The sequence below is a fragment of the Microchirus variegatus genome (assembly GCF_963457635.1).
Source record: "Microchirus variegatus genome assembly, chromosome: 5".
Lineage (NCBI taxonomy): Eukaryota > Metazoa > Chordata > Actinopteri > Pleuronectiformes > Soleidae > Microchirus > Microchirus variegatus.
Genome location: NC_139806.1, coordinates 27,677,906 through 27,701,825, shown reverse-complemented (window position 1 = coordinate 27,701,825; position 23,920 = coordinate 27,677,906). Strand labels below are relative to the sequence as shown.

Genomic DNA, 23,920 nt, shown 5'->3' with positions numbered 1-23,920 from the left:
ATTAAAAGTTCTCAGTGAGCGAGGCTGCATTTTCAAGATCCTAAAATAATCAAAAAGTGTTTTTTTTTTTGTTTTTTTTAAATACTAGTGGCAGTTGTTTGTCTTTGAAACAGGGGATTATGTAAGGAGAAAGATGATAGGGAAAAGAGAAAACATGAACATACCATGTCTGCTCCTTTAACCCGGCTCCAGAGAGGCTCTCTGCAGCTGGATCCTCCTCCTCCTCCCCCGATGTGAGCTGGAGCAGAGAAAACGTGGCGTGCGGAGGCTCCTGCACTGTTCTCTGCTGTGTTGACTCAGGTCAAATCAAACAGACAGCTGATAAACCTGCTGTCATCGTCCATGTGCTGCAGCCTGGAGCAGCAGAACATCAGAGTCCAGCAGAGAAGGCAGATCGCAGAAACCCAGCTCAAGGTTTGGTCGCCAAATTGTCCACGACATCCTGAAATGTCTTAGTTCTGGTGGCCCTGAAATGCTATTTTTGAAGATGGAAGACATTTATTTTTGTGTACACAACCATTGCGATACGATGACATCATAGTTCCACTTCTCTCATGCTCTTGCTGTCATGACGACCAAAGACACAAAAAGTCTGGTGTTCTCACTTACAAGTGCTTCTTCTGCTACTTTTCGTACAATTACGTTGTAACACGATGGCTTCCTGTTCCAACAACGTACATTTCACATTCTAACGAAATATTTTATCATAGGAAAAAAATATTCGCATTATAAACGGAAAAGTTTACTGTTAACGTAGTGGCATAAACATTTTGTTTAACGTTACAACATTCCTACAATATACATTAATAACGTGATAGCTTACTGTTCGAACCATATACGTCGCGCTCTATAGCATGCTAGTTAATTGTTACAACAACATACGCTGTGCGCTATTATTCCAACAATATACATTCTGCATTATAACGCGATAGTTTACCAATGGAACAATATACGATGTGCGTTATAAAGATCAATTTTCCATAATTCCATAACAGACTTGCGTGTATATTCTGACCTTGACGTAAATTGGTTAGTAAATAGAATAGAAACAGAAAAAAAATGCATCAAGCTAAAAAAAAAGCTTGTTTATTTTATGTTTATTTTTTTCCACACAAGAAGCTCCAAATGAAAAAAAGCTTTTGACGTTTTCTTTGAAATGGAATCAGAAGACAATGTCACTTCCTCACATATTTAACACTGATAAATACAAGGTTTCTACTGATCACATGTGATCAGACGAACGGCCGCCGTTAGGTGCAAAGGAAAAAAAACGAAAAAAAAACGAAAAAAAACATTATCACTGAATGCTTTAAGACTAACAGAAATCCAACACATTTGGACAGAATGGATCGCTCTCAAGTTTATCGGCCTCCTCCCCGTTTTTCACATCGTGACGGCAGGTCTGTGGGCGGGAACCTGCGATAAAGTGCAGACTGGGGCGGGGCCAGGGGAGGGGCAGGCGGTGTCCACCTGTGTCCACCTTAGCTTATGTCGTTATTGTAGTACACTCTCAAAAGTGGCTCAGTCATTTATATTTATTTATTTTCCATGTTTCTGTTCCCGTAGACGCAAACGTTGTTGTCGCGTTTTTATCGTCAGGGTTTTACTGCGAGTTCACGCTGTGAGCAAACGCGATCACCGAGTCACCAAAAGTATGCAGTGTTTTATTTTGAAAGGATTTAAGAACACGTGAAACAGGCCTGCCTAATATGAATGACTACATCTGGGTTTTCTGTGAGATTGCGCCTATTTTATTGACGAAACTTGAAATGTACGACGTGTAAATACGTGCGTTGTATTTGAGTATAGAGTTTGAAGCAACGCTCGAAACAAAAAGAGTTTGACGTTTAAGTAAAAACGCTGATGGCTCAGGTTGTGGTGGTTTCAAATCTACCGTACGACATCACGCAAAAGCAGATTTTTATATAAAAGCGACAAGCGTAGCGCCGTTTTTAGATTTTGTGCAAAAAATCTCTACATCAACATCTTCTTTTAGAGCTTTTGTGTCAAACACCAGACCACTCTGACTCAGAGAGACCAAAACCTGGCTCTAATGAGGCAGAACCTCATTTAAACGCATCTTGGGCTAGCGGTTGTTAGCAATGCCAGTTAAAAACAACGCCTTACGTGTTTTTTCTGCGCGCACAAAAAACAGCGTAGTAATTTGACCATTTTGTTTCATGTTTACGACTGATTTACTGTGAAACAATTACAGCGTTTTTATAATAAAGCAATGTGTCAACACAGGACCAAACTCCTCGTATTGCTACTAAAACGTTCAAATCAAACACAAAAGCTGTCCCCAGGTTAAAATTTGAATAAAATCTAAATCTAAAGTCTACGTCACTGATTATTATTGTGTAACATTGGCTCACTTGCTTAAAACATAAAGGCCTTGCGCTACCTTCTGGCTAAAGTGGCGACTCTCCGTTTGCTCACAGAGCGAACGCGTGAAACTTATCAGAGCGCGGGAAAGTAAATTCCTCGTCCAGATTTGCGGCTTCACTTCAGATCGTCGCAGTAATTGAAAAACATGTTCGACAACAAGCTCATTAAAGCAAAACAAACGTCCGTCTCCTTCCATTGCACACGTTTGTAAAAGTATTTCAACAAAGGCATTGAAACATCTTGGCACTGAGAAAAAACTGGAGAGCTTGAGATACGCGTGTCATTTCCCAGAGTACATTCATCATCATGTCACTAATACAGTATGGTGCTGACCAGGGTCAGGGAGCGGGAAGAAGAAGCAGCTTCACAGAGGAAAAGATGAAGAAAAACAAGCACCAGAGCAGCGGGGAGTGGGGAGGACAAAGGAGGGCAAAGAAAACGCTCAAAGATCCAAGTAACAAAGGCCTCCCATCACACCGTGGTCCTCCCTCCACCCACACTGTGCTTTCAGAGCCGGTCCACAGTCACCTGCTCATCAGCTCTTCTTGGCACTTTTTGGACATGATAAAAGGTTTTTGAACAGAGCGACTTTTCTTCCCTTCACTGTGTCGTGCTCTCCGTCCGCAGAGCTCCGATCACGCTTTGGATGTTTTCCTCTGGAACCTGCACAAAGAAAAGACAACAAAAAACAACAACAAAAGAGGTTTACTCAGGCCTCAGGTTTGAAAATAAAACACCTGAAAGGCCTCAGTTTGTGTTTATCCAGACTGAGGAGACATCCACACTGACACGTTTCCTTTAAAAATGGCTTTTTAGTACATATATATATATAGAAATTTAGAAATAGAAATAGAAATATCTCTGCCAGGGAGGTTTGTGTTCTCTCACCAGGGCGTGGTCGAACTTGAAGGTGCTAATGTAGTACGCTGGAATGTCCGCCGTGGCCAGAGGTTCTGATATCTGAGCCACGATGCCGCACTCGTCTGCAGCGGGAAAACAAACAAACAAACAAACAAACACGGATGTTTCATTGGTTTAATACGACGCCAACTTCTGCTGAGAAATAAGTCAGGGAGTTGGAAGCAGTTTAAGTCTGAGACGACATTTATTGTTTAAGCTGAATGAAACCTATTTAAAAGCACATTTGCTCACCAAATCCTAAAGGTTGTCCCCCGATACGAACCATTTTCCAAAGCTCACCAGAAGCGCTGGTGAAGAGGACGTTGTTGGGAAACCTTGAAGGAAACACAAAAACAACATTTTAGGATCAAATACAGTCAATTTACAACAATCTTACCAAGAGTCCCAATATAACACATCTGTGGATCAACAACTTCTGTTTTATGTTTTGTGATGTAATCAAGCAGAAATTGTGATTTTTCCTCTGTGGACTTGTGGTTTTGCAGGAGTGAGAGTTTTACAGAAAGAGACACAATTCTGTTTCCTGTCTGAAAACGCAATTTGATGTGGGAACCCTGCATACACTTCAGCTAATGTTAGCGTTGTGTTATTTTCCATTGTCCTCACACAACTATCCCTTCAAGGATCCATTTTTACCAAACTTGTTTTGCACTCGACCAGTAAACAAATGAACAGCATGAGACGCTAACGATTAACTTCTCAGCAAGAAGAGCCAAAACAAACGGCAGTAAACTCAGTCTCGTCTGACACAAATAGGTGACCTATTCCTTTAAGGCAACACATTAAATCTTACACAAACACAAGGACGACGCTGACCTACATACTGAACCTCGCCAAATACCAACTTTAAAACAACGAGGTGGAAATTTGGTCCATTTTTGAGTTTTACCTCCACAGCCCTGAAGTCACCAATGACCCAGATATAAATTCATGAACCCCAGTTATGAACGAGTGAATCGACAGAGCCATGAGATCTAATGGAGGAGAAAGCACACCAGAATCACAGCTGCTCAGGTTTCATTATTGCCTTTCTGCTTAATTAGAGAGAAATGAGTCAGACCCAAACCTAAGTGTTCTGTTATCGCTTAGCAACAAACTCATCAGCCCTCAATCAACAGCTTGTTTGTTTGTTTGTTTGTTTCTCCCATGCTCAGACGCCGAGTCCTGGAAGCACGAAACCACACTTTAAAAAAGAGAAAACACAATCTTGTTCTCCACCTTTGAGTCGTCTGTTCGTCCATGACCAGAGAGATGTAGCCCTCGATCAGCGAGAACGAGAAGAAGCGGATGTGGCTCGAGTCGTCGCCGGACACTGTGCACTCTTTTGACCTGGAGAAGAAGAACAAGAAGATCTAAGAGCTGCAAGATGAGGTTTTTTTAGCAGGTGGTAATTGTCCAAGTTTCAGTGTTTCATTGGATAAAAGGTGGATTTTTTGGGGGGTTTGTCTGAAGAAATAGTTGTAAGAAAATAGGTTTACTATAATATTAAGGTTATTATGGAAATATAATATCCCACCGAGCCCCAGCTTTAATCACTGTCTGTATCTAACTGAATTACACACAACAACAACAACAACAACAACAACAACAACAACAACAACAACAACAACAACAACAAGTACTGCATGTGCCTCGTTCATTCATACGCAACATGCGAAACATGCGAAAAAATTTGCTTTTGTTTTTGGGAGGATGAAAAAAATGTGTTATTTTGATTGATATTTGATTAACATGATTGATTTATCTGTTATACATTTACATTATTGTGACAAAACGCCCCAAAAGCCTGCTCCTGATGAGGCAGAACCTCGTTTCTGAAGAACTGGTTCAGCTCTGGTGCCACATTCAGTCAACTTGAGGAGCGTTTCTCACCCTCCAGAGTAAAACATGACGTCCATGAGCAGCGTGGCGACCGAGGGCAGCGTGTCCGGGTCCAGGCTGGTCACGCAGAACATGTTGCTGGGACTGGACAGAGGGTGGATGATGGGACGGGGGACTGACGTCCAAATAAAAACAAACAAATGAACACATGAAGGGTCAACATCAGGTCATTGATGCACTTTTAATACTCATAAACCACATGGACAAAAGCATTGAGACACGACTTGCCCATTTCGTCCAAGAACAACTTCTTCCACACAAGATTTTGATGTTTTTCTTTGGGAATCTGTGCCCAATTATTCTGCCCATGATTGTCAACTTGGTTATAAAAACCATAAAAAGAAGACCTGGCTCACAAACTGTGCTCCAGTTCAAGCCAAAGGTGCTTGATGGAGGTTGAGGTCAGGTTAGAGAAGTCAAACTATGTCTTTAGAGTCATTGTTTGCACCTGAAGCAGGAGCTAAAACACCTGAATTCAATGCTTTGTGTCCATATATATATATATATATATATATATATATATATATATATATATATATATATATATATATATAAATATATATATATATATATATATATATATATATATAAATATATAAATATATATAAATAAGTGTGTCATTGTTCACTCCGTACCAAGTTTTGGCTTCACAAATCCGTTGGTGACGCCCAGATTGTGCGCAGCCACCGTCTCCCCGTTGACCACCCGCAGCAGCGTGAATTCGGAAGACAGCGTGTGCATGACCATGGGCAGATCTCGCTCTCGAACCTGACGGCAAAAAAAAAACAACAGACACAGCATTTAAAAAATCAATAAACATTTTTACATCAAAGAAAATGGCTTCAAAATATAAAAAGGTCGAAAATGAAATGACTGTGTTGGAACAAATAAAACTGAATTACTGATGTTTACTTTTACTCTGCACTACACTATGAGGTTTCATTTAGCTCCTCCTCCTCCAGGAAGTGCACAGGCTTTAGGAACTCCTACTTTATAAACAGGGGACAGGACAAACTTAACTTAGGACTTTTCTGACTGTTTATATTTACAATTAAAGTCATGATAGAAGTTGAATTTCTGATTCATCTACACTACGAGCTGCAGTGAAGGGTTTAATCTCCCCCTGTCACGTATGTCAGTGCTAATACATAAAATATAAAATATATAAAATATCATGGAGCAGGGAGAATTGATGGGAGATTAAATTGGACTTGAATCAATTGACTGAGCCTTTGTCTTCATACAAATGGATCCGGAGACCAGGGATCACGTGTTGGGAGAGGTGATGTGTCCTTATCCAAGGTGACAGACATTACTGCAATTCAATTACTGTGTGTGTGTGTGTGTGTGTGTGTGTCTGTCCGTCCTTGAATTTATTACCTCTTCAGGACCTTTTTTCTTCTTGTGATTCTTTCTTGAATCACAATATACTTATATATACCATTTAATATCAGTATATATCATGATATAAATCAAATTCATATTAATATACGAGTGACAACACACTGTAAATGCACTCTCAAATCAATACATGTATTATAGTCTTTCATTTCCAATAATACTGGCTTTATTTCTTTAAAATGACTATAAATATGGTCAAATTCTGCTGTCAAGGCCGGTTGTAATATTAGTCACACTCATACTGCTAAGCACAAAAATGTCATTTTAAAAAGCAAGCTATAAAAATATATTATACATTATTATATTCTACTTAATTATTGATATCATATACTCACTTTTAAAGATTTTAACCCTTTAAATGCCAAGTTTTTTAGGCATAATGTCACCATGTTTTTAGATTAATAAACAAACAAACAGATAATATTCACCGCTTTCAATAAAATAATAATAAACAACATGTTTGTGTTGAATTATTGTATAATTATAATATAATTATTATTATTATATGTCATTGAAAGCGCCATCGAGTGGAAATAGCATGTTTTTTTTTCTCCATATGTCGAATATGGCTGTAAAACTACGCCATCTGGTGGAGAGAAGTAAGAATTATTACTTCATGTGTTCATGATGGCATGAATTTTAAATAAAGTGTGAAAAAACAAGTGTCACACTTGCTTTTTAAAAGCAAACAATAGAAATATTCTACAATATTATATTCTACTTTTATTGAGTTTAATTATTCTGTCGACATGTTTTTAGATAAAAAAAACAAAAAAAACAAATTATTTCCAATACTACATCGAAGTCAATTGTTTTGTGTTGCATTATTAAAGCCTGGTGTTACATCAATGAGAGGGAAAGGGGACGGGAACAGTGCCATATAAGCCCATATAAACCATTCTTATGTTTACCAAACACAGTTAAAACACTGACAGATCAAACAGCAGGAACGAAAGTTACAGGGCACACATTGAAAAGCGGCACCGGAGTGTCAGCGTGATTATGTAAACAAAAATTTTCGAGCAGGGACTCCAAAAAGAGGGTCAGGGAAGAAGTGGTTAAGTCACGATAAGGTTACGATACGTCACCAGGTGACATGAGGTCTAAAAACACCACTTCACCACTCTGTCTGTGACGTTTTCAACATTCACCACACAGCACTCACCAGAATGTAGTCGGTCTGATACGTGGACAGCATGAACACAGAGATGTTGTGATCGGCCAGCGGTGCGATCACTGACTTGGCGATTTTGGTGACGCCGATGGGCTGTGAGTTGGAGGCGTTGCCGCCTCCCGACACCACGTTCAGGGCCAACCACGTGGCGTCGGCCACGCTGATGTGCTCCGACTGAGGCAGCTCTGGGAAATGAAACACAAAGACTTTTCATCATTTATACTGACAGTGTCTTTCCATTTCTTTATTTAATCAGTCCAATAAAACAGGAAGTAAGAACATGCAGAGTCATTTCGGTGAACACCAGCGGTTTTTGCTGCTTCTCTCCGTCTTTATGACTCATGGATGACGGCGGCTAATATAAGCTAATGTGAAACAATAGAGTTGAGTCAGTTTACCGACTTCTGATGACTCTTCTCTTCTCCTCTCTTTGATTTATCCTCACCCTCCCTTTTAAAAGTGGTCATTGAGGAAGTGAATCATTCTGTTTTTTTACCGACCAATCATCAATCATCTTATATCTCAACTACTGAAGGTTTGTGTCACCGTCTAGATCAGGGGTGTCAAACTCATTTTCACTGATAATGGTTACCCTCAAAGGGTCAGATCTAACTGTCATACAGAATAAATTTAACTAAATGTAACCAAATATAATGTAAAATAAAGGTAACTTCTCTGTAACATATTGCTAAATAACTTTCTTTATTTATTACTTCAATTTCACTCGTCGCATGATGCATATACAATGATACACTGCGATCTAGTGGCGGTGCCGTCACTTTGCAGTTAACACAATCGCCATGCATTGTGGGAAATGTAGTTTATGGTCAACGCACGCCTTAAAGCAGCATAGACCTATTTTAACACAGATTTTTAAGACCAATTAATCACTCATGGGCCACATAAAATGACGTGGTGGGCCACATCTGGCCCCCGGGCCTTGAGTTTGACACGTGGTTTAGAGCCACAAAAGAAAATTAATCGGCAACAATTTTGCCATCCATGGGGAGGAAAAAACTATTTGATAAATCAAAGCTTTTGTGGCGATTTTTCAAATGTAACTTAAGTTGTAATCATTGAACTTTCCAAAGCAACTGTAATTTAATTACATATTTTCTCCCAGTAATGTAACGGATTACAATTACGTACATTTTGTAATTAAATTACGTAATATCATTACATGTAATTCGTTACTCCACTGTCCTTACATTTCCTTTCAGTTATAAAAACAACCTTTAGTTTGCAGCTCTGTAACAAGTGTGTTTGCCTTGTTTAAAGAGGCACAAACACATTGAGGAAAATACCTGAGCCAGTGATGTGGTCTCCAGGGTAACAGAGGAGGATCACCCTGGAGATTTCACTCACAGTCAGTCAACCACAAAACACGGCAGCGAGCAGCAGAGCGACCGGCCGAGCATCCATCATTGTCTGAGTGTGCTCCAAACATCCAGACCAGAGACTCTCACCTTTAAATCCTTCCTCGTCCACGATGATGGTGTAATCCTCCGGCGTCTCAGTCAAACTGAAGAACTTGCATCTGAAGACAAGACGGAGACAATAAATGAGCAAAAAGGTTTGAGCGTTCTTTTACTTATTTAAAGGAACCGCAAATGATTCACAGCGTCTTACATGTGAATATTTTCAGGTTTCTTTGCTCCAAACAGCAAAAAAAAATCATTCAAACTCAACACTTTGTGTTTATTTTTCAACATTTACCGACATATTAGGGACCAAAGATATAATCCAACAGCAAAGTCACACTTTTATTGGACAGACGACGACAAGTTTTACCTGCTTTATTCAAACAAAGGCCACTGACGTCTACGCCATGAATCACTGATTGACTGCTGAGCTCCATTGTTGTCAGTTAGTTCAGTCCTGAACACGCTCATCATCAACTAACGCAGCTAAAAGACGATCACAACTCGTGAACGAGTGAAGAAAGAACAGGGAAATGAGGTTAAAGAAATGTTTGTTTTTCATTGTCATTGTTTTCTTTTTTAGGCAGATGATCTCCTCTTCACAAACCAACCAAATCACTGTAAAACATGGGGCCCACCACTTAAATGTTCATTTTTGGTATTTATGGACTCATTTTGTGACATAAATATTTGTTTTTATTGTGAATTACTAGGGATGTGAATCTTTGGGTGGCTCACGATTCGATTCCGATTCTTAGGGTCACGATTCGATTTAAACGATTCTCGATTCAAAAATGTATACAATGCATAGTGATATAAGATAATGTGATAATATGATCACACAAACGCAAACTTAAGACAAAGGTTAACATTTATTCATTCAAAACAAATAAAAACTTACTTACTGTACAAAAAAAATAACTAAATAATAAATAAAAGCTTGTATGAGCTGCCTTTTTCTCCCAGAAGTTACAAAAATAAACTGTACACAAATAACATAAACTGGTGTTGTGTGGTTTTTCAAAATAGAAACTTCAAAAAAATAAAAAAAAATAAAAAAAAAATGTTCCCCCTTCCCTATAAATTACACACCGTTAAGCACCAAAACAGACACCTTTTTAGTTATTATTTAAAAATATTGTGTCACATGATGTAAAATAATGATGTTAAACTAATATTGTTTTTCGAGGTCATTTTAGTTTGAGTCACGAGCTGTAGAATGATGAGGTCTTTAAGAACACAGCTAATAATCAAAATCATGCGTTTTACAACTAAACAGCAGCAAAACCTGACTTCTTTTGTAGAAAAACCAAACATGATTTATCTGTTTCCAAGTATATTGAACATTTTTTTTTCCAAATTAAATCAATGTTTTTTTTCCTTTTCTGCAGAGTCTCTAGATTGAATTGAAGCAGAAATGTTCCTCAGACGGTCAGCTCGACACGGTCGTCGGGCAGACTTTGTAAAAATCACAGTAGGAAAGCAGCGCAGTGGAAAAACACTGGTGTGATCATCACATTCTTCACAGGGCCGCGGCTATTGAACGCCTCGCACTTCATATTTGGCTGAAAGGTGTGAAGAGGGACACGCAGAGTAACAGCAGCGTTTCTGCTGGAAATAAATGAGCCGTCGAGAGTTACTTTGACTTTTCACTGGGCGTGAGGGAACACAAGACAACACGAGGGAACACGAGGGAACACGAGGGAACACGAGGGAACACGAGGGAACACGAGGGAACACGAGGGAACACCAGGGAACACGAGGGAACACCAGGCAATACCAGGGAACACCAGGGAACACCAGGCAATACCAGGGAACAGGAGGAAACACCAGGGAACACCAGGGAACACCAGGAAACACCAGGGAACACGAGGGAACACCAGGGAACACAAGGAAACACCAGGAAACACCAAGGAACACCAGGGAACACAAGGAAACACCAGGGAACACCAGGACGATGGGCAATGGATTTATTTTGTCGTGACTTTGTTCTTTGACGTCGTCAATGATCTTTTCAGCTGAGAGAAGATCCTTGAGGAGTTAAAGCAGAAATAATGACATTTACGATGATATAACACAAAATCAAATGCACCTGCATCGTGCAGCATCAGCAACACACGTGCACGCGGCTACACGCACATGTAGTAGAGTGTAGGGCTGGGCGGTATACCGGTTCACACCGAATACCGTTTTTTTTCCCCGTGATATGAATTTTTAATATACGGCCACGCAGGTGTATTTGATTACACAGCAGCCGCGGCGCTGCCGTCTGCTTAGCGAGTGAGCGCTCTGCATGTAAACGTTTCATTAATGTTTATATATTTGTTCCAATCACTGAACAAAGCCTGTCATATTTGGGACAAGAGTCAGGACCTTAAATCACTTGCAGAAAACTTTTGATCAGCATTTGTTTGTTTGTCATTTAAACCTGTGTGAGGAGAGAGAGAGAGGCATTGTTGGCACGGGGCGGGAGAGAGAGAGAGAGCGAGCGAGTGAGGTCATTTACTTATTTGTGTGTAGGTAATATGTTGTGAAATATGTTTAAACTTAAATAAACTACACATACAGGTAGTGATTCGTTTTTTTATTTTTAGTTGGATATTGGATGTGAACTGATTGTATTTCTATGTTAAAATGTTCTAATAAAGAAAATATGCAAAAATATATCTTTCTGTATGCTGTAAAGTGGTTTAAAAAATTGAAATCGGAATCGGCAGGTCAAACTTCTTGAAAAATCGGAATTGGCCCCAAAAATGTCAATCGGTGCATCCCTAAAGTGAAATATACATTTATACGACGTATAGACGGACGGCGCCTCCTATTGGCTCTGCTCATCTACAACTAAAAAAACAAGACAAATTGAGAGTTGAAATGAGGAATCACAATCTGAAAACATGATTAAACATTCTGAGGTTAATTTATGGTTTGTGCTGCCATGCACATCCATTTATATCAATGGAAAATGAGTAAAATGATGAAAAATCCTGAAAGAACGTTCATTTAATTATCATACTGTAAATAATCTGCAATATATGCACATATTCTGAAGTCGTTACCGACAAAAGTGAGTTAAGTAGCAGAAAAATCGTTTTTTTGTGCAGTGTCTTGACATAACGTACGTTGTAAAAATGTCGGTATACAAATAAGATTGAATCAAACCCATTAATCGCTTATCAAAAACGGTTGACGATTGATTTGGTCATTGGTGAATAAATGATTCAGCCCCACTTTAAAATCCTCAGCGTAATCTCCAGATCGTTTCATAATCAGTAATTTGCCTTTTTATCAGTAACTTTTTATCAGTAACACAGATTAACAGAGCGCTGCCACACTCTGGCTAATGACTGACTGACTGTGACTGTTGTAAAACAGTCAGTGGCTCAGTAAAGGCAACGCATTTGTTTCTAGGCTGACTTTATTAATAATAATAACAATAATAATAATAAAAAAGACTATGTTGCTAATAATTGAACAAGCGTAAAAACAAGGCACTGGTCTGGGTTATTTATATGAAAATCTCCTCCACACTGGCTTTATTGTGCAGGGTCAGAGAAGTTTGTTTGATGTGGTTGTGATGTTTTATTCCTGAAAGACGTCCACTGGCAACTGGCCATAAAAATCCTCCTAATATGTCACAGAGACTCAGGAATAATGTTCATATAACAAACTGAACTCACCAACAACAACAGTACAGACAAAATATTTGCAATCAAAAAAATATTTTGTGGACCGCAAATCATGTTTATGTTTTGAAATCATGTTTTGGCATGTGGCGCCACCTACCGCCGTCTACCAATCATTGCCGTCAGTAGAGTCTCAGCTGCCGAGCAACCACGGGTTGCTAGTTATGTCTGCGCTACAATGGCGGAGAAAACGAAACCTAAAAGACCTCGGTATTTTGAATTTGTGTGTAGTAACCATTTTTGGCCACATTCTTAGATATGGCGCCTTTAAGTCCGAAACCCCTTTTACCCTGAGGCCTGGGACACAAAGAGAGGACAAACCACAACGCTGCTGCCTCAGATGGAAAACTAAAAAACATCCCTTTAATGATGAACGACCAGCGTGTATGCGCTGTGCACTCTGTCCTCACCAGCAGGTGGCAGTAGCATGAATGAATTCTTCATTGAAGAACTACATCAGGGGTCCGTTTCACAAAGCAGGTTTAGTGAAAACTCTGAGACTGTTAACCCTGAAATGAGGGAAACCCTGAGTTTTCCGTTTCACAAAGGGAGGTAAGTCAAACCAGAGAAAGAGGAGTAACTCTAGCCTGTTTCACAGAAAGAGGTAACTTAAGCTCTCGGTCAGTTACCATGGTAACATGCTCTTTGAAACTAACCTGGTCGGGACCAGGTTTTTCTCCGCAAACCTTGAGTTTCTCTCGGTCTCCGCCCTCTTTCAGACACACACGGTATTTGATTTCCTCATTCATTCAGTCAGCAGGCGAGTTTTGCCGTAGTATAGTTCTGCGTCTACATTAGAAGTTATATTAGGTGGCGACTATTTTCACAACCATGTTCTTTTGACAGTGATCCCGTGGATGAAGGTGCAGCATTACTGCGCAGATAATTAAATATTCGTCTCCCTCTCTTTTGCAGCTGTGTTACACTTCCTTCTAAAAACATGCTCAAACTCACGCATTAATATTTTCTAACTCCACTGGGGTGAATAACGTCACCCTCCGCTTCCCCGTTGTCATGGTGACTCATCGAAACGGGGCTCCATTGATGCTGTCTTTTTATACTTGTGGTGCACGCGCTTAACTCGAGGTGAAACTACTCCGAGTTGAACAAACTAACTCAAATCAGCTGTTCTGAAACCGAAAACTCAGAGTTTCCTTTCTCAGAGTAGATCAACTCAGAGTTCAGGGTTAGACTCAGAGTTTGTTGAACCTGCTTTGTGAAACAGACCCCAGAAAAACATCAAACGAATAATGCACTCGACGTCAAACTTCTATCGATGGCAAAAACCTTTAAAAATCACCTTGACCCGGTAAGAACCTGCGAAAATGTCCTCACAACGCTAACTTTCAAAGAGCCAAATGTGAAACCCTAATTTATTTATTTTTTTATCGTATAAGCTATTTTTTCACATGGGAACTGGAGTATTGGGAATGCATGGAAGAGCAAAAAAAAGAGTAGAGTACTGTGCAATGGAAAAGCCCAAATGAGCATCATTTCGGGGGGGGGGGGGGGGGGGGGGAGGCAGACGCGCAGCTTGTGAACAGGCAAGGCAGACAACTGCTGGGGGCCCCGAGCCGATAGGGGGCCCCCGAGGGCTGTTTTTACTGAAATGTGCAGTGACCAGCCGCATCCCTGTCCCCCTTAAACAACAATGGGCGATTTGCAATGACATCTCAGTAGGAAACCTCCCTCACGTTAACCTGTGTGAAGTTATCGTTCTGCTAGTTGGAAACGAAGCTGAAGGAAAATGTAGAGGAGTTTTCAATCAGGTAGTTAGAAAAAGTAAAAAGAAAGACACACAGCTGTAAGTGACGCTGCTGGTGCAGACAATGATATAATGATAACATTGACAGTAAATGACTCCTGTTACTGTACAGTTACTTTGTCTCACTAACAGGGACACAGACTTGAACAGCAGCTAACATTAGCGTCAGAATGCTAACTGACGCTAGCGCTAACTAGAAGAAGCAGTGCTTCAAAGGTGCTGATTTCCTGCTGTTTAGTTCCCCCAAGAAAACAATTGAACTTCTATACTTTATTTTTTTAAGTTTATATTTGTTTTATTCAGTTATTTACAGTATTTTATTGTTCTATATATTTCTATTGTTTTATAATGTGGTTTCTTTACAGTGTAATGTATTTTTTTTTACTAAGTTTATATAGTTTATTAAAAAGATATTATAGTATTTTATTGTTCTTTACATTTGTATTCTCACATTCTTTGTTTATTTTCAAAATGACAAGGTTTTTCCATGTTATTATTATTATTATAATAATTCATACATTTTTCGTTGGTATCAGATTATTTTGTAACATAATGGTGATGAACACTGGTCAGAAGGGCCCCCTGGGAATTTTTGCTTAGGACCCCAACTGACTCTAGAATCGCCTCTGTGATATGAAGACACGTGATTGTCTCATTAAAGTTGTGTTTACTTGAGGATAAGACCTCAGTGTCATCTGAGGAGCTTAATCAAAGACAGTAATCTCATCAAAGTAGTATTTATCCAGTACTAGTACCAATGACAGAGCAATATTACATCAAGTCACTGGTAATAATACATACAAAAAACACAGTATTTTTCTTAAACAAATACTTTGCTCAGTTCCTGTTGCCCACAGCTTTGGCCTTAATCCTAACCTTCACCAGGGCCTCAGAAACGAGGTTCTGCCTTCATTAGAACCTTAGAACCAGGTTCTGATGCTGAAGAAGTCCAGTGTTTGTGTCAGGAGAGGTTACACACACACACACACATACACACACACACACACACCCCCACGCACACACACTGGCGTCGACACAATGGCACACACACAAACACACACAAATAAACAAGCACCGGCCTAGAAAACTGGTGGCCCAGACTGGAACACACTTTTATAATTGACATAACAACAAGCTGCATTAGCACAGTCAAAGGCACGGAAGAGCCCTTTAACACAACTACATGTTCACTACGTGCGCTTTCCTCGAACGTTAACAGCACATTCACGACGCCAGCAACGCTGTGGAAGTTACGTACCTTGTTTTTGAGGCCAAGAAGGCGAGTTTGATTAATCCGTGAGTGCAAACCTGGATCCCGTCTTTCTCTATGCTCGCCACTTTCAGGCTGTGCTCTAAAATGTGAAGCTCCATCGTTTACGTCTTCTCATTTGAGGAACGGGTTGGCTACAGCGGAAAAGCCTCGCTACTTTAACACAAGATGCATAAATAAATAAATACACGCACGCACGCACGCACACACACACGCAGCCGAAGGAGCATTAAATAGAGAAAAGAAAAGAGGGAGGCAGGGAATAAAGAAAGGTAAGAAAAAAAAAACAAAAAAAACGGGACCTGCTGTCAAACCTGCGACGGAAACCTGGTCGCACTTCCGCCTCGTGCTTTTCAAAATCAAAGCACCTAGCAGAGCTAGGCTAAATTTAACATCATAATTTAGCAACACTCACATTATAGAAATACATACATTCATGGGTTCTCTCTCTCTCTCTCTATAGATAGATAGATAGATAGATAGATAGATAGATAGATAGATAGATAGATAGATAGATAGATAGATAGATAGATAGATAGATAGATAGATATCTTTTGCACTATTTTCTTTACATACTTTTGTACACTTATTTATGTTGAATTCTTTTGTTTATGTATTTTGCTGCTGTGCCACAACAATTTCCCCTTGGGGATGAATAAAGTATTTCTATTCTATTCTATTCTATATATTTATATATACACACACACACACACACACACACACATATATATATATACATATATACACATGGGTTATTTATATATACATGTATACATACACACACATACACACACATACAAATACATATATATAGGGCTTCTCTTCAAAATAAAGGCACAGGATTTTAAGAAAACCCAGAACATGTTTCACATGTTTATTGTCATAAAAAGAAAAACATGTGAAACAAAAATATATATTTTTTCTTTGCTGTGGTGTCTGCTGCTGGCTACTTTACCAGATAACCTGTTCAAATAATATTAAAAAAAATGACATTAACAGTTCCTTCTTAATCCATATTCTGTGTCAAGTTTTTGTCCAAACTTGAACTAAACTGAATTTAAATAAAGTGAATGCATATTAAGTTGTTACAAAACTGTGACACTCAAAGTTAAAATAGCCTAAATGAATATAATATCTATAAATGTATTTATATTTAGTTATTTGTCAAAAATCTAAAATGTCAGTTAAATAACTCAACTACTCCCAAATACTGTGGCGTAAATCAAAAATTGTGCCTCAATAATTAGTTGTTTATCAGTCAAAAAAACAAAACTGCTAAATAAAATTGTGGGTAAATATTCAGCGATATGTTTTTTACTATAAAAAAAAAAACATTGAATATAAACAGTAAAATGGATGGATATATATTAAATATAGTAAAATGGATGGATATATATTGTCATTGTCATATTATGACAATAAACATGTGAAACATGTTTTAGGTTTTACCTAAAATCCCGTGACTTTATTTTGAAGAGAAGCCGTGAAAGCGGAAGTGGCTGCCCAAGCAGCTGCCTGCAGCTTGTGAGTGCTGTTGAATGGGTGAGCGCTGGGCTGCTGCTCACAGTGTTTGCTCTGGACTGGAAGAGTTAGCAGCTGGTCCGAGTCAAACAAACAACTTGCCATTCAACCGAAGGGAGGCGGGGCCAAAGTGAGAGCGGGGCATCATGGGAAATGTGTGCCTGTAATATTGAATATTGTGATATTTAAAATGATAATGGCCCCATGCACACACACACACACACACACACACACACACACACACACACACACACACACACACACACATACATATATATACATATACATATATACACACACATATATACACACACACACACATACAATTTAATGCACTGAACCTCTGTAAACCCTCTCCCAGTCGTACCACAATAATGAGAAGCCTCAGCGTGTTTTATGTTCACAATAAGTGACTTCCTGCTGCAGCTTCCAGTGTACGTGTGAAATGTCATCTGCTGCTGTGAGGCCAGCAGTGAAGATGTTGGTAGAACATTCTCCTCAACATGGCTCCTGTTGTTTACTAACCCTTAGTTATAGCATGAGTCAACGTCTTTACATACATGTTAAAAGTCCCATTTTAGTCGGACTAAGACAATAATCCGTTTTTTCATAATGTCATGTAAACACGTTAAGGCAGTCTTCTATTTTCCTATTCTCTTTTGACACAATCTATATTATATTTAATATTTAACTGGGGATTGTATTAAAAAAAAATAATAATTAGAAATAATCTAATCTCGTGAGAATTTCACTTCTAAAAAACCAGCATTATCTATAATCTATATTAATAATATGACAATACTAAATATTACGATCTCTTTATTGCTTTTATTCTCACTGGAATTAATACTGCAAACGTCTTATCATCATTATATTGTGCTATTATATCATAACAACGTGATTAAATGAGGGTTCACAGAAAAAGCAGCAGGCCTGAAGACAGATGTAAAATAAGCTGGTGCTGCTTTTAAATTCAGACATGTCACATTTTGAATATGTGAATAAAATTGCTCAATCGTTGTGGTTGGATTTATTGCAGAAGCCCAGGCTCCACTGCTCCTGATACAAACCAAACTGCCTCACAGGCGTCACGGCTACACCTCATTTAAAAAGGTCTTAAACCACTTCCCTGACAAGTATTTTCCCGTCTAAGGAAACAATTCAGAGAAGCACCGTGGTGTTAATTGTCTGTGGCCTGCTGGAATATTTCCAGCCAAGGCTCGAATGTTGGCAAGAACAATTAGATGTTACCGTCCAAAAGACACACAATGTGGTAATTAAGCAAATGAGGACAGGAGCTGAGAGATAATTGTGTTTAAAATGAGTCCCATGTGACAGGTAATATCTGTCCAAACGAATCCACGTGTAAACACGACATAAAGACTGCGTTTCATGTCATTTTTTCTGGTATTCTGCTTCGTTAATGAAGTTAAAAAAACGTGAAACTCGAGCGTTTCTCAACATTTTCTGCAAGACCCAAACAAAGTGGCACTGGCCATGAACGCTCCTGTTCAGACCTGATCGCTGCAATTTCATTCAAATGCCTTCTCCACGTGTGTCTCCAGAGACAATCTGTGAAATGATCTCACTTTTCCTTGCTCCGTATGTAAAAAGCACCTCCATCATTTTTGTACACAATGACTTAATCACGTTTTTTAACCATCCAAAAACTGTCAAATCTGGAGCAAATAGTTCTATTCACACTTTACAGTGTTTGTGTCAGGACCAGTTGCCCTCATGGAGACCAAAACCTGGTCCGAAAGAGGCAGAGCTTCATTTCTGAAGAGCTGGTTAAGTGGTCCACATGTGTCTTTCACATGAAGTTACCTGCACTAGTAGAGACAGGGTAACCAGGCTGCAAACCAGTAATCACTCAATCACAAGCCAAAGTTCTACCTTGCTGGTGGAAGAACTGACCTCGACATGAACACGCAGCCTTCTGATCTGGAGTCAGAAACGCTACCATTGCACCACAAGGTCTTGCGTAAAAGCTATGGTCAGAACATGAGTGGTCCACATGTGTCTCCAGAGGTAAAAGAAGAAGTGGGCATAACTGATTTGCACTCGGGAGAGACAAGGTAAAACGGTTAACCTTCAACAAAAAGCCAAAGTTCTACCTTGCTGGTTGAAGAACTGACCTCGATGTGATTTGAACACACAGCCTTCTGATCTGGAGTCAGACACCCTACCATTGCGCCACAAGGTCCTGCAAAAAGACGACGGTCAGAACACGAGTGGTCCACATGTGTCTCCGTGGTAGAAGAAGGTGGATGCACTCGGAGAGACAGGGTAAGCAGGCTGTGGACCAGTCACCCTTCAGTTACAAGCCAAAGCTCTACCTTGCTGGTTAAAGAACTGACCTTGACGTGATTTTACCATGCAGCCTTCTGATCTGGAGTCAGACGCGCTACCTTTGCGCCACAAGGTCTTGCGAAACACCATGGTCAGAACACAAGTGGTCCACATGTGTCTCCAGCAGTAGAAGAAGTTAAGTGGGCATAAGTGATCTGCACTCGGAAGAGACAAGGGAAAAAGGTTAACCTTCAACAACAAGCCAAAGCTCTACCTTCTTCGTCGAAGAACTGACCTCGACGTAATTTGAACATGCAGCCTTCCAATCTGGAGTCAGACACGCTATCCTTGTGCCACAAGGTCTTACAAAACACCATGGTCAGAACACGAGTGGTCCGCATGTGTCTCCAGTAGTAGAAGAAGAAGTGGGCATAACTGATCTGCACTCGGGAGAGACAAGGCAAAATAGCTCACCGTCAACGACAACCTTGACCTTATTGGTCGAAGAACTGAACTTGACATGACTTGAACACAAAGCCTTCTGAACTGGAGTCAGGGGCACTACCACTGCGCCACAAGGTCTTCAGGAAAGAACATGGTCAGAACACTAGTGGTCCACATGTATCTCCAGAGGTAGAAGAAGTTAGCTACCCTCAGAGAGACAGGGTAACCAGGCTATGGAATAGTCATCCTTCAATTACAAGCCAAAACTCCACCTTGATGATTGAAGAACAGACCTTGACTTGATTTGAACACACAGCATTTTGAGCTGGAGTCAGACGCGCTACCATTGCACCACAGGGTCTTGCAAAACAACATGGTCAGAACACAAGTGGTCCATATGTGTCTCCAGCAGTAAAAGAAGTTAAGTGCACTAGGGGAGACAGTGTAACCAGCCTGTGAACCAGTTATCCTTCGATTACAAGCCAAAGTTCTACTTTGCTGGTTGAAGAACTGACCTTGATGTGATTTGAACACACAGCCTTCTGATCTGGAGTCAGACGCGCTACCATTGCGCCACAAGGTCCTGCAAAAAGACCACGGTCAGAACACAAGTGGTCCAGCTGTGTCTCCAGTAGTAGAAGAAGAAGTGGGCATAACTGATCTGCACTTGAGAGAGAGAGACAAGGTAAAACAGTTAACCTTCAAAAACAAGGCGAAGTGCTACTTTCTTGGTTGAAGAACTGACCTTGACGTGATTTGAACACAATGCCTTCTGATCTGGAGTCAGGCACGCTAGCGATGCACCACAAGGTCTTCAGAAAAAAACATGGTCAGAACACGAGTGGTCCACATGTATCTCCAGAGGTAGAAGTTACCTACACTCAGAGAGACAGGGTAACCAGGCTGTGGACCAGTCACCTTTCAATTACAAGCCAAAGTTCTACCTTTCTGGTTGAAGAACTGACCTCAACGTGATTTGAACACATAGCCTTTTGATCTGGAGTCAGACACGCTACCATTGCACCACAAGGTCTTTGAAAACACCATGGTCAGAACACAACTAGTCCACATGTGTCTCCAGCAGTAAAAGATGTTAATTGCACTCGGAGAGACAGTGTAACCAGCCTGTGAACCAGTCATCCTTCGATTACAAGCCAAAGTTCTACTTTGCTGGTTGAAGAACTGACCTTGATGTGATTTGAACACACAGCCTTCTGATCTGGAGTCAGACACGCTACCATTGCGCCACAAGGTCCCGCGAAAAGACCACGGTCAGAACACAATTGGTCCAGCTGTGTCTCCAGTAGTAGAAGAAGAAGTGGGCATAACTGATCTGCACTTGAGAGAGAGAGAAGGTAAAACAGTTAACCTTCAAAAACAAGGCGAAGTGCTACTTTCTTGGTTGAAGAACTGACCTTGACGTGATTTGAACACAATGCCTTCTGATCTGGAGTCAGGCACGCTAGCGATGCACCACAAGGTCTTCAGAAAAAAACATGGTCAGAACACGAGTGGTCCACATGTATCTCCAGAGGTAGAAGTTACCTACACTCAGAGAGACAGGGTAACCAGGCTGTGGACCAGTCACCTTTGCACAGGAGAGACAAGGTAAAATAGCTCACCGTCAACGACAAGCTTGACCTTATTGGTCAAAGAACTGACCTTGACATGATATGAACACAACGCCTTCTGATCTGGAGTCAGGCGCGCTACCGATGCGCCTCAAGGTCTTCAGGAAAGAACATGGTCAGAACACGAGTGGTTCACATGTATCTCCAGAGGTAGAAGTTACCTACAATCAGAGAGACAGGGTAACCAGGCTGCGGACCAGTCACCCTTCAATTACAAGCCAAAGTTCGACCTTGCTGGTTGAAGAACTGACCTTGATGTGATTTGAACACACAGCCTTCTGATCTGGAGTCAGACGCGCTACCATTGCGCCATAAGGTCTTTCCGAAAGACCACGGTCAGAACGCGAGTGGTCCACATGTGTCTCCAGTAGTAGAAGAAGAAGTGGGCATAAATGATCTGCATTAGGGAGAGACAAGGGAAAAAGGTTAACCTTCAACGACAAGCCAAAGTTCTACCTTCTTTGTCAAAGAACTGACGAGCCAAAGTTCTACCTTCTCGGTCGAAGAACTGACCTTGACGTGATTTGAACACACAGCCTTCTGATCTGGAGTCAGACGCGCTACCATTGCGCCACAAGGTCCTGCAAAAAGACCACGTCAGAACACAAGTGGTCCACATGTGTCTCCAGTAGTAGAAGAAGAAGTGAGCATAATTGATCTGCACTCGGGAGAGACAAGGGAAAAAGGTTAACCTTCAACAACAAGACAAAGTTCTACCTTCTTCGTCGAAGAACTGACCTCGACGTAATTTGAACATGCAGCCTTCCAATCTGGAGTCAGACACGCTACCCTTGCGCCACAAGGTCTTGCAAAACACCATGGTCAGAACACGAGCGGTCCGCATCTGTCTCCAGTAGTAGAAGAAGAAGTGGGCATAACTGATCTGCACTCGGGAGAGACAAGGCAAAATAGCTCACCATCAACGACAACCTTGACCTTATTGGTCGAAGAACTGAACTTCACATGATTTGAACACAAAGCCTTCTGATCTGGAATCAGGGGCACTACCACTGTACCACAAGGTCTTCAGGAAAGAACATGGTCAGAACACTAGTGGTCCACATGTATCTCCAGAGGTAGAAGAAGTTAGCTACCCTCAGAGAGACAGGGTAACCAGGCTATGGAATAGTCATCCTTCAATTACAAGCCAAAGCTCTACCTTGCTGATTGAAGAACAGACCTTGACTTGATTTGAACACACAGCCTTTTGAGCTGGAGTCAGACGCGCTACCATTGCACCACAGGGTCTTGCAAAACACCATGGTCAGAACACAAGTGGTCCACTTGTGTCTCCAGCAGTAAAAGAAGTTAAGTGCACTAGGGGAGACAGTGTCACTAGCCTGTGAACCAGTCATCCTTCGATTACAAGCCAAAGTTCTACATTGCTGGTTGAAGAACTGACCTTGATGTGATTTGAACACACAGCCTTCTGATCTGGAGTCAGACGCGCTACCATTGCGCCACAAGGTCCTGCAAAAAGACCACGGTCAGAACACAAGTGGTCCACATATGTCTCCAGTAGTAGAAGAAGAAGTGAGCATAATTGATCTGCACTTGAGAGAGAGAGACAAGGTAAAACAGTTAACCTTCAAAGACAAGGCAAAGTGCTACTTTCTTGGTTGAAGAACTGACCTTGACGTGATTTGAACACAATGCCTTCTGATCTGAAGTCAGGCACGCTAGCGATGCACCACAAGGTCTTCAGAAAAAAAAACATGGTCAGAACACGAGTGGTCCACATGTATCTCCAGAGGTAGAAGTTACCTACTCTCAGAGAGACAGGGTAACCAGGCTGTGGACCAGTCACCTTTTAATTACAAGCCAAAGTTCTACTTTGCTGGTTGAAGAACTGACCTTGATGTGATTTGAACACACAGCCTTCTGATCTGGAGTCAGACGCGCTACCATTGCGCCACAAGGTCCTGCAAAAGACTACAGTCAGAACACAAGTGGTCCACATGTGTCTCCAGAAGTCGCAGAAGAGGTGGGCATAAGTGATCTGCATCACGATAGACAATGTAGGAGCCATTTGTAACCTTCTTGTTTCAATAATGAATTAATTACAATAATGTATGCTCTATGTCCTATTTTGGAGAATCTGGGCCCTCTACAGGACAAAAGGCCATT

General features: G+C 40.6%; 2 protein-coding genes across 2 annotated transcripts in view; one reads left to right on the top strand and one right to left on the bottom strand.

The window, feature by feature from the left end:
• LOC310927019 (tripartite motif-containing protein 16-like) overlaps window positions 1–23,920 on the top strand; it is a gene marked incomplete at both ends in the record, with an annotated part of 193,184 nt that overhangs the window by 32,004 nt on the left and 137,260 nt on the right. The window lies entirely within an intron of this gene.
• On the bottom strand, window positions 1,126–16,095 carry castor2 (cytosolic arginine sensor for mTORC1 subunit 2). Its single transcript, XM_083889257.1, has 9 exons — window positions 15,894–16,095; window positions 9,233–9,303; window positions 7,758–7,951; window positions 5,827–5,959; window positions 5,182–5,305; window positions 4,528–4,638; window positions 3,541–3,623; window positions 3,277–3,371; window positions 1,126–3,051 (listed from the first exon to the last, which is right to left on the bottom strand). Exons 1-9 carry the CDS (start codon window positions 16,004–16,006, stop codon window positions 2,989–2,991), a joined length of 987 nt encoding a protein of 328 aa, XP_083745383.1. The 5' UTR covers window positions 16,007–16,095; the 3' UTR covers window positions 1,126–2,988.

Bases quoted from the DNA above. Each gene is read 5' to 3' on its own strand.
- castor2 (XM_083889257.1), bottom strand. From the start codon at position 16,006: ATGGAGCTTCACATTTTAGAGCACAGCCTGAAAGTGGCGAGCATAGAG. The intron at 7,952-9,232 runs GTGAGAGTCTCT...TTCATTTCCCAG, and splicing joins GGACGAGGAAGGATTTAAAG to AGCTGCCTCAGTCGGAGCAC. The intron at 4,639-5,181 runs GTGAGAAACGCT...CTTCTTCTCCAG, and splicing joins GTCATGTTTTACTCTGGAGG to GTCAAAAGAGTGCACAGTGT.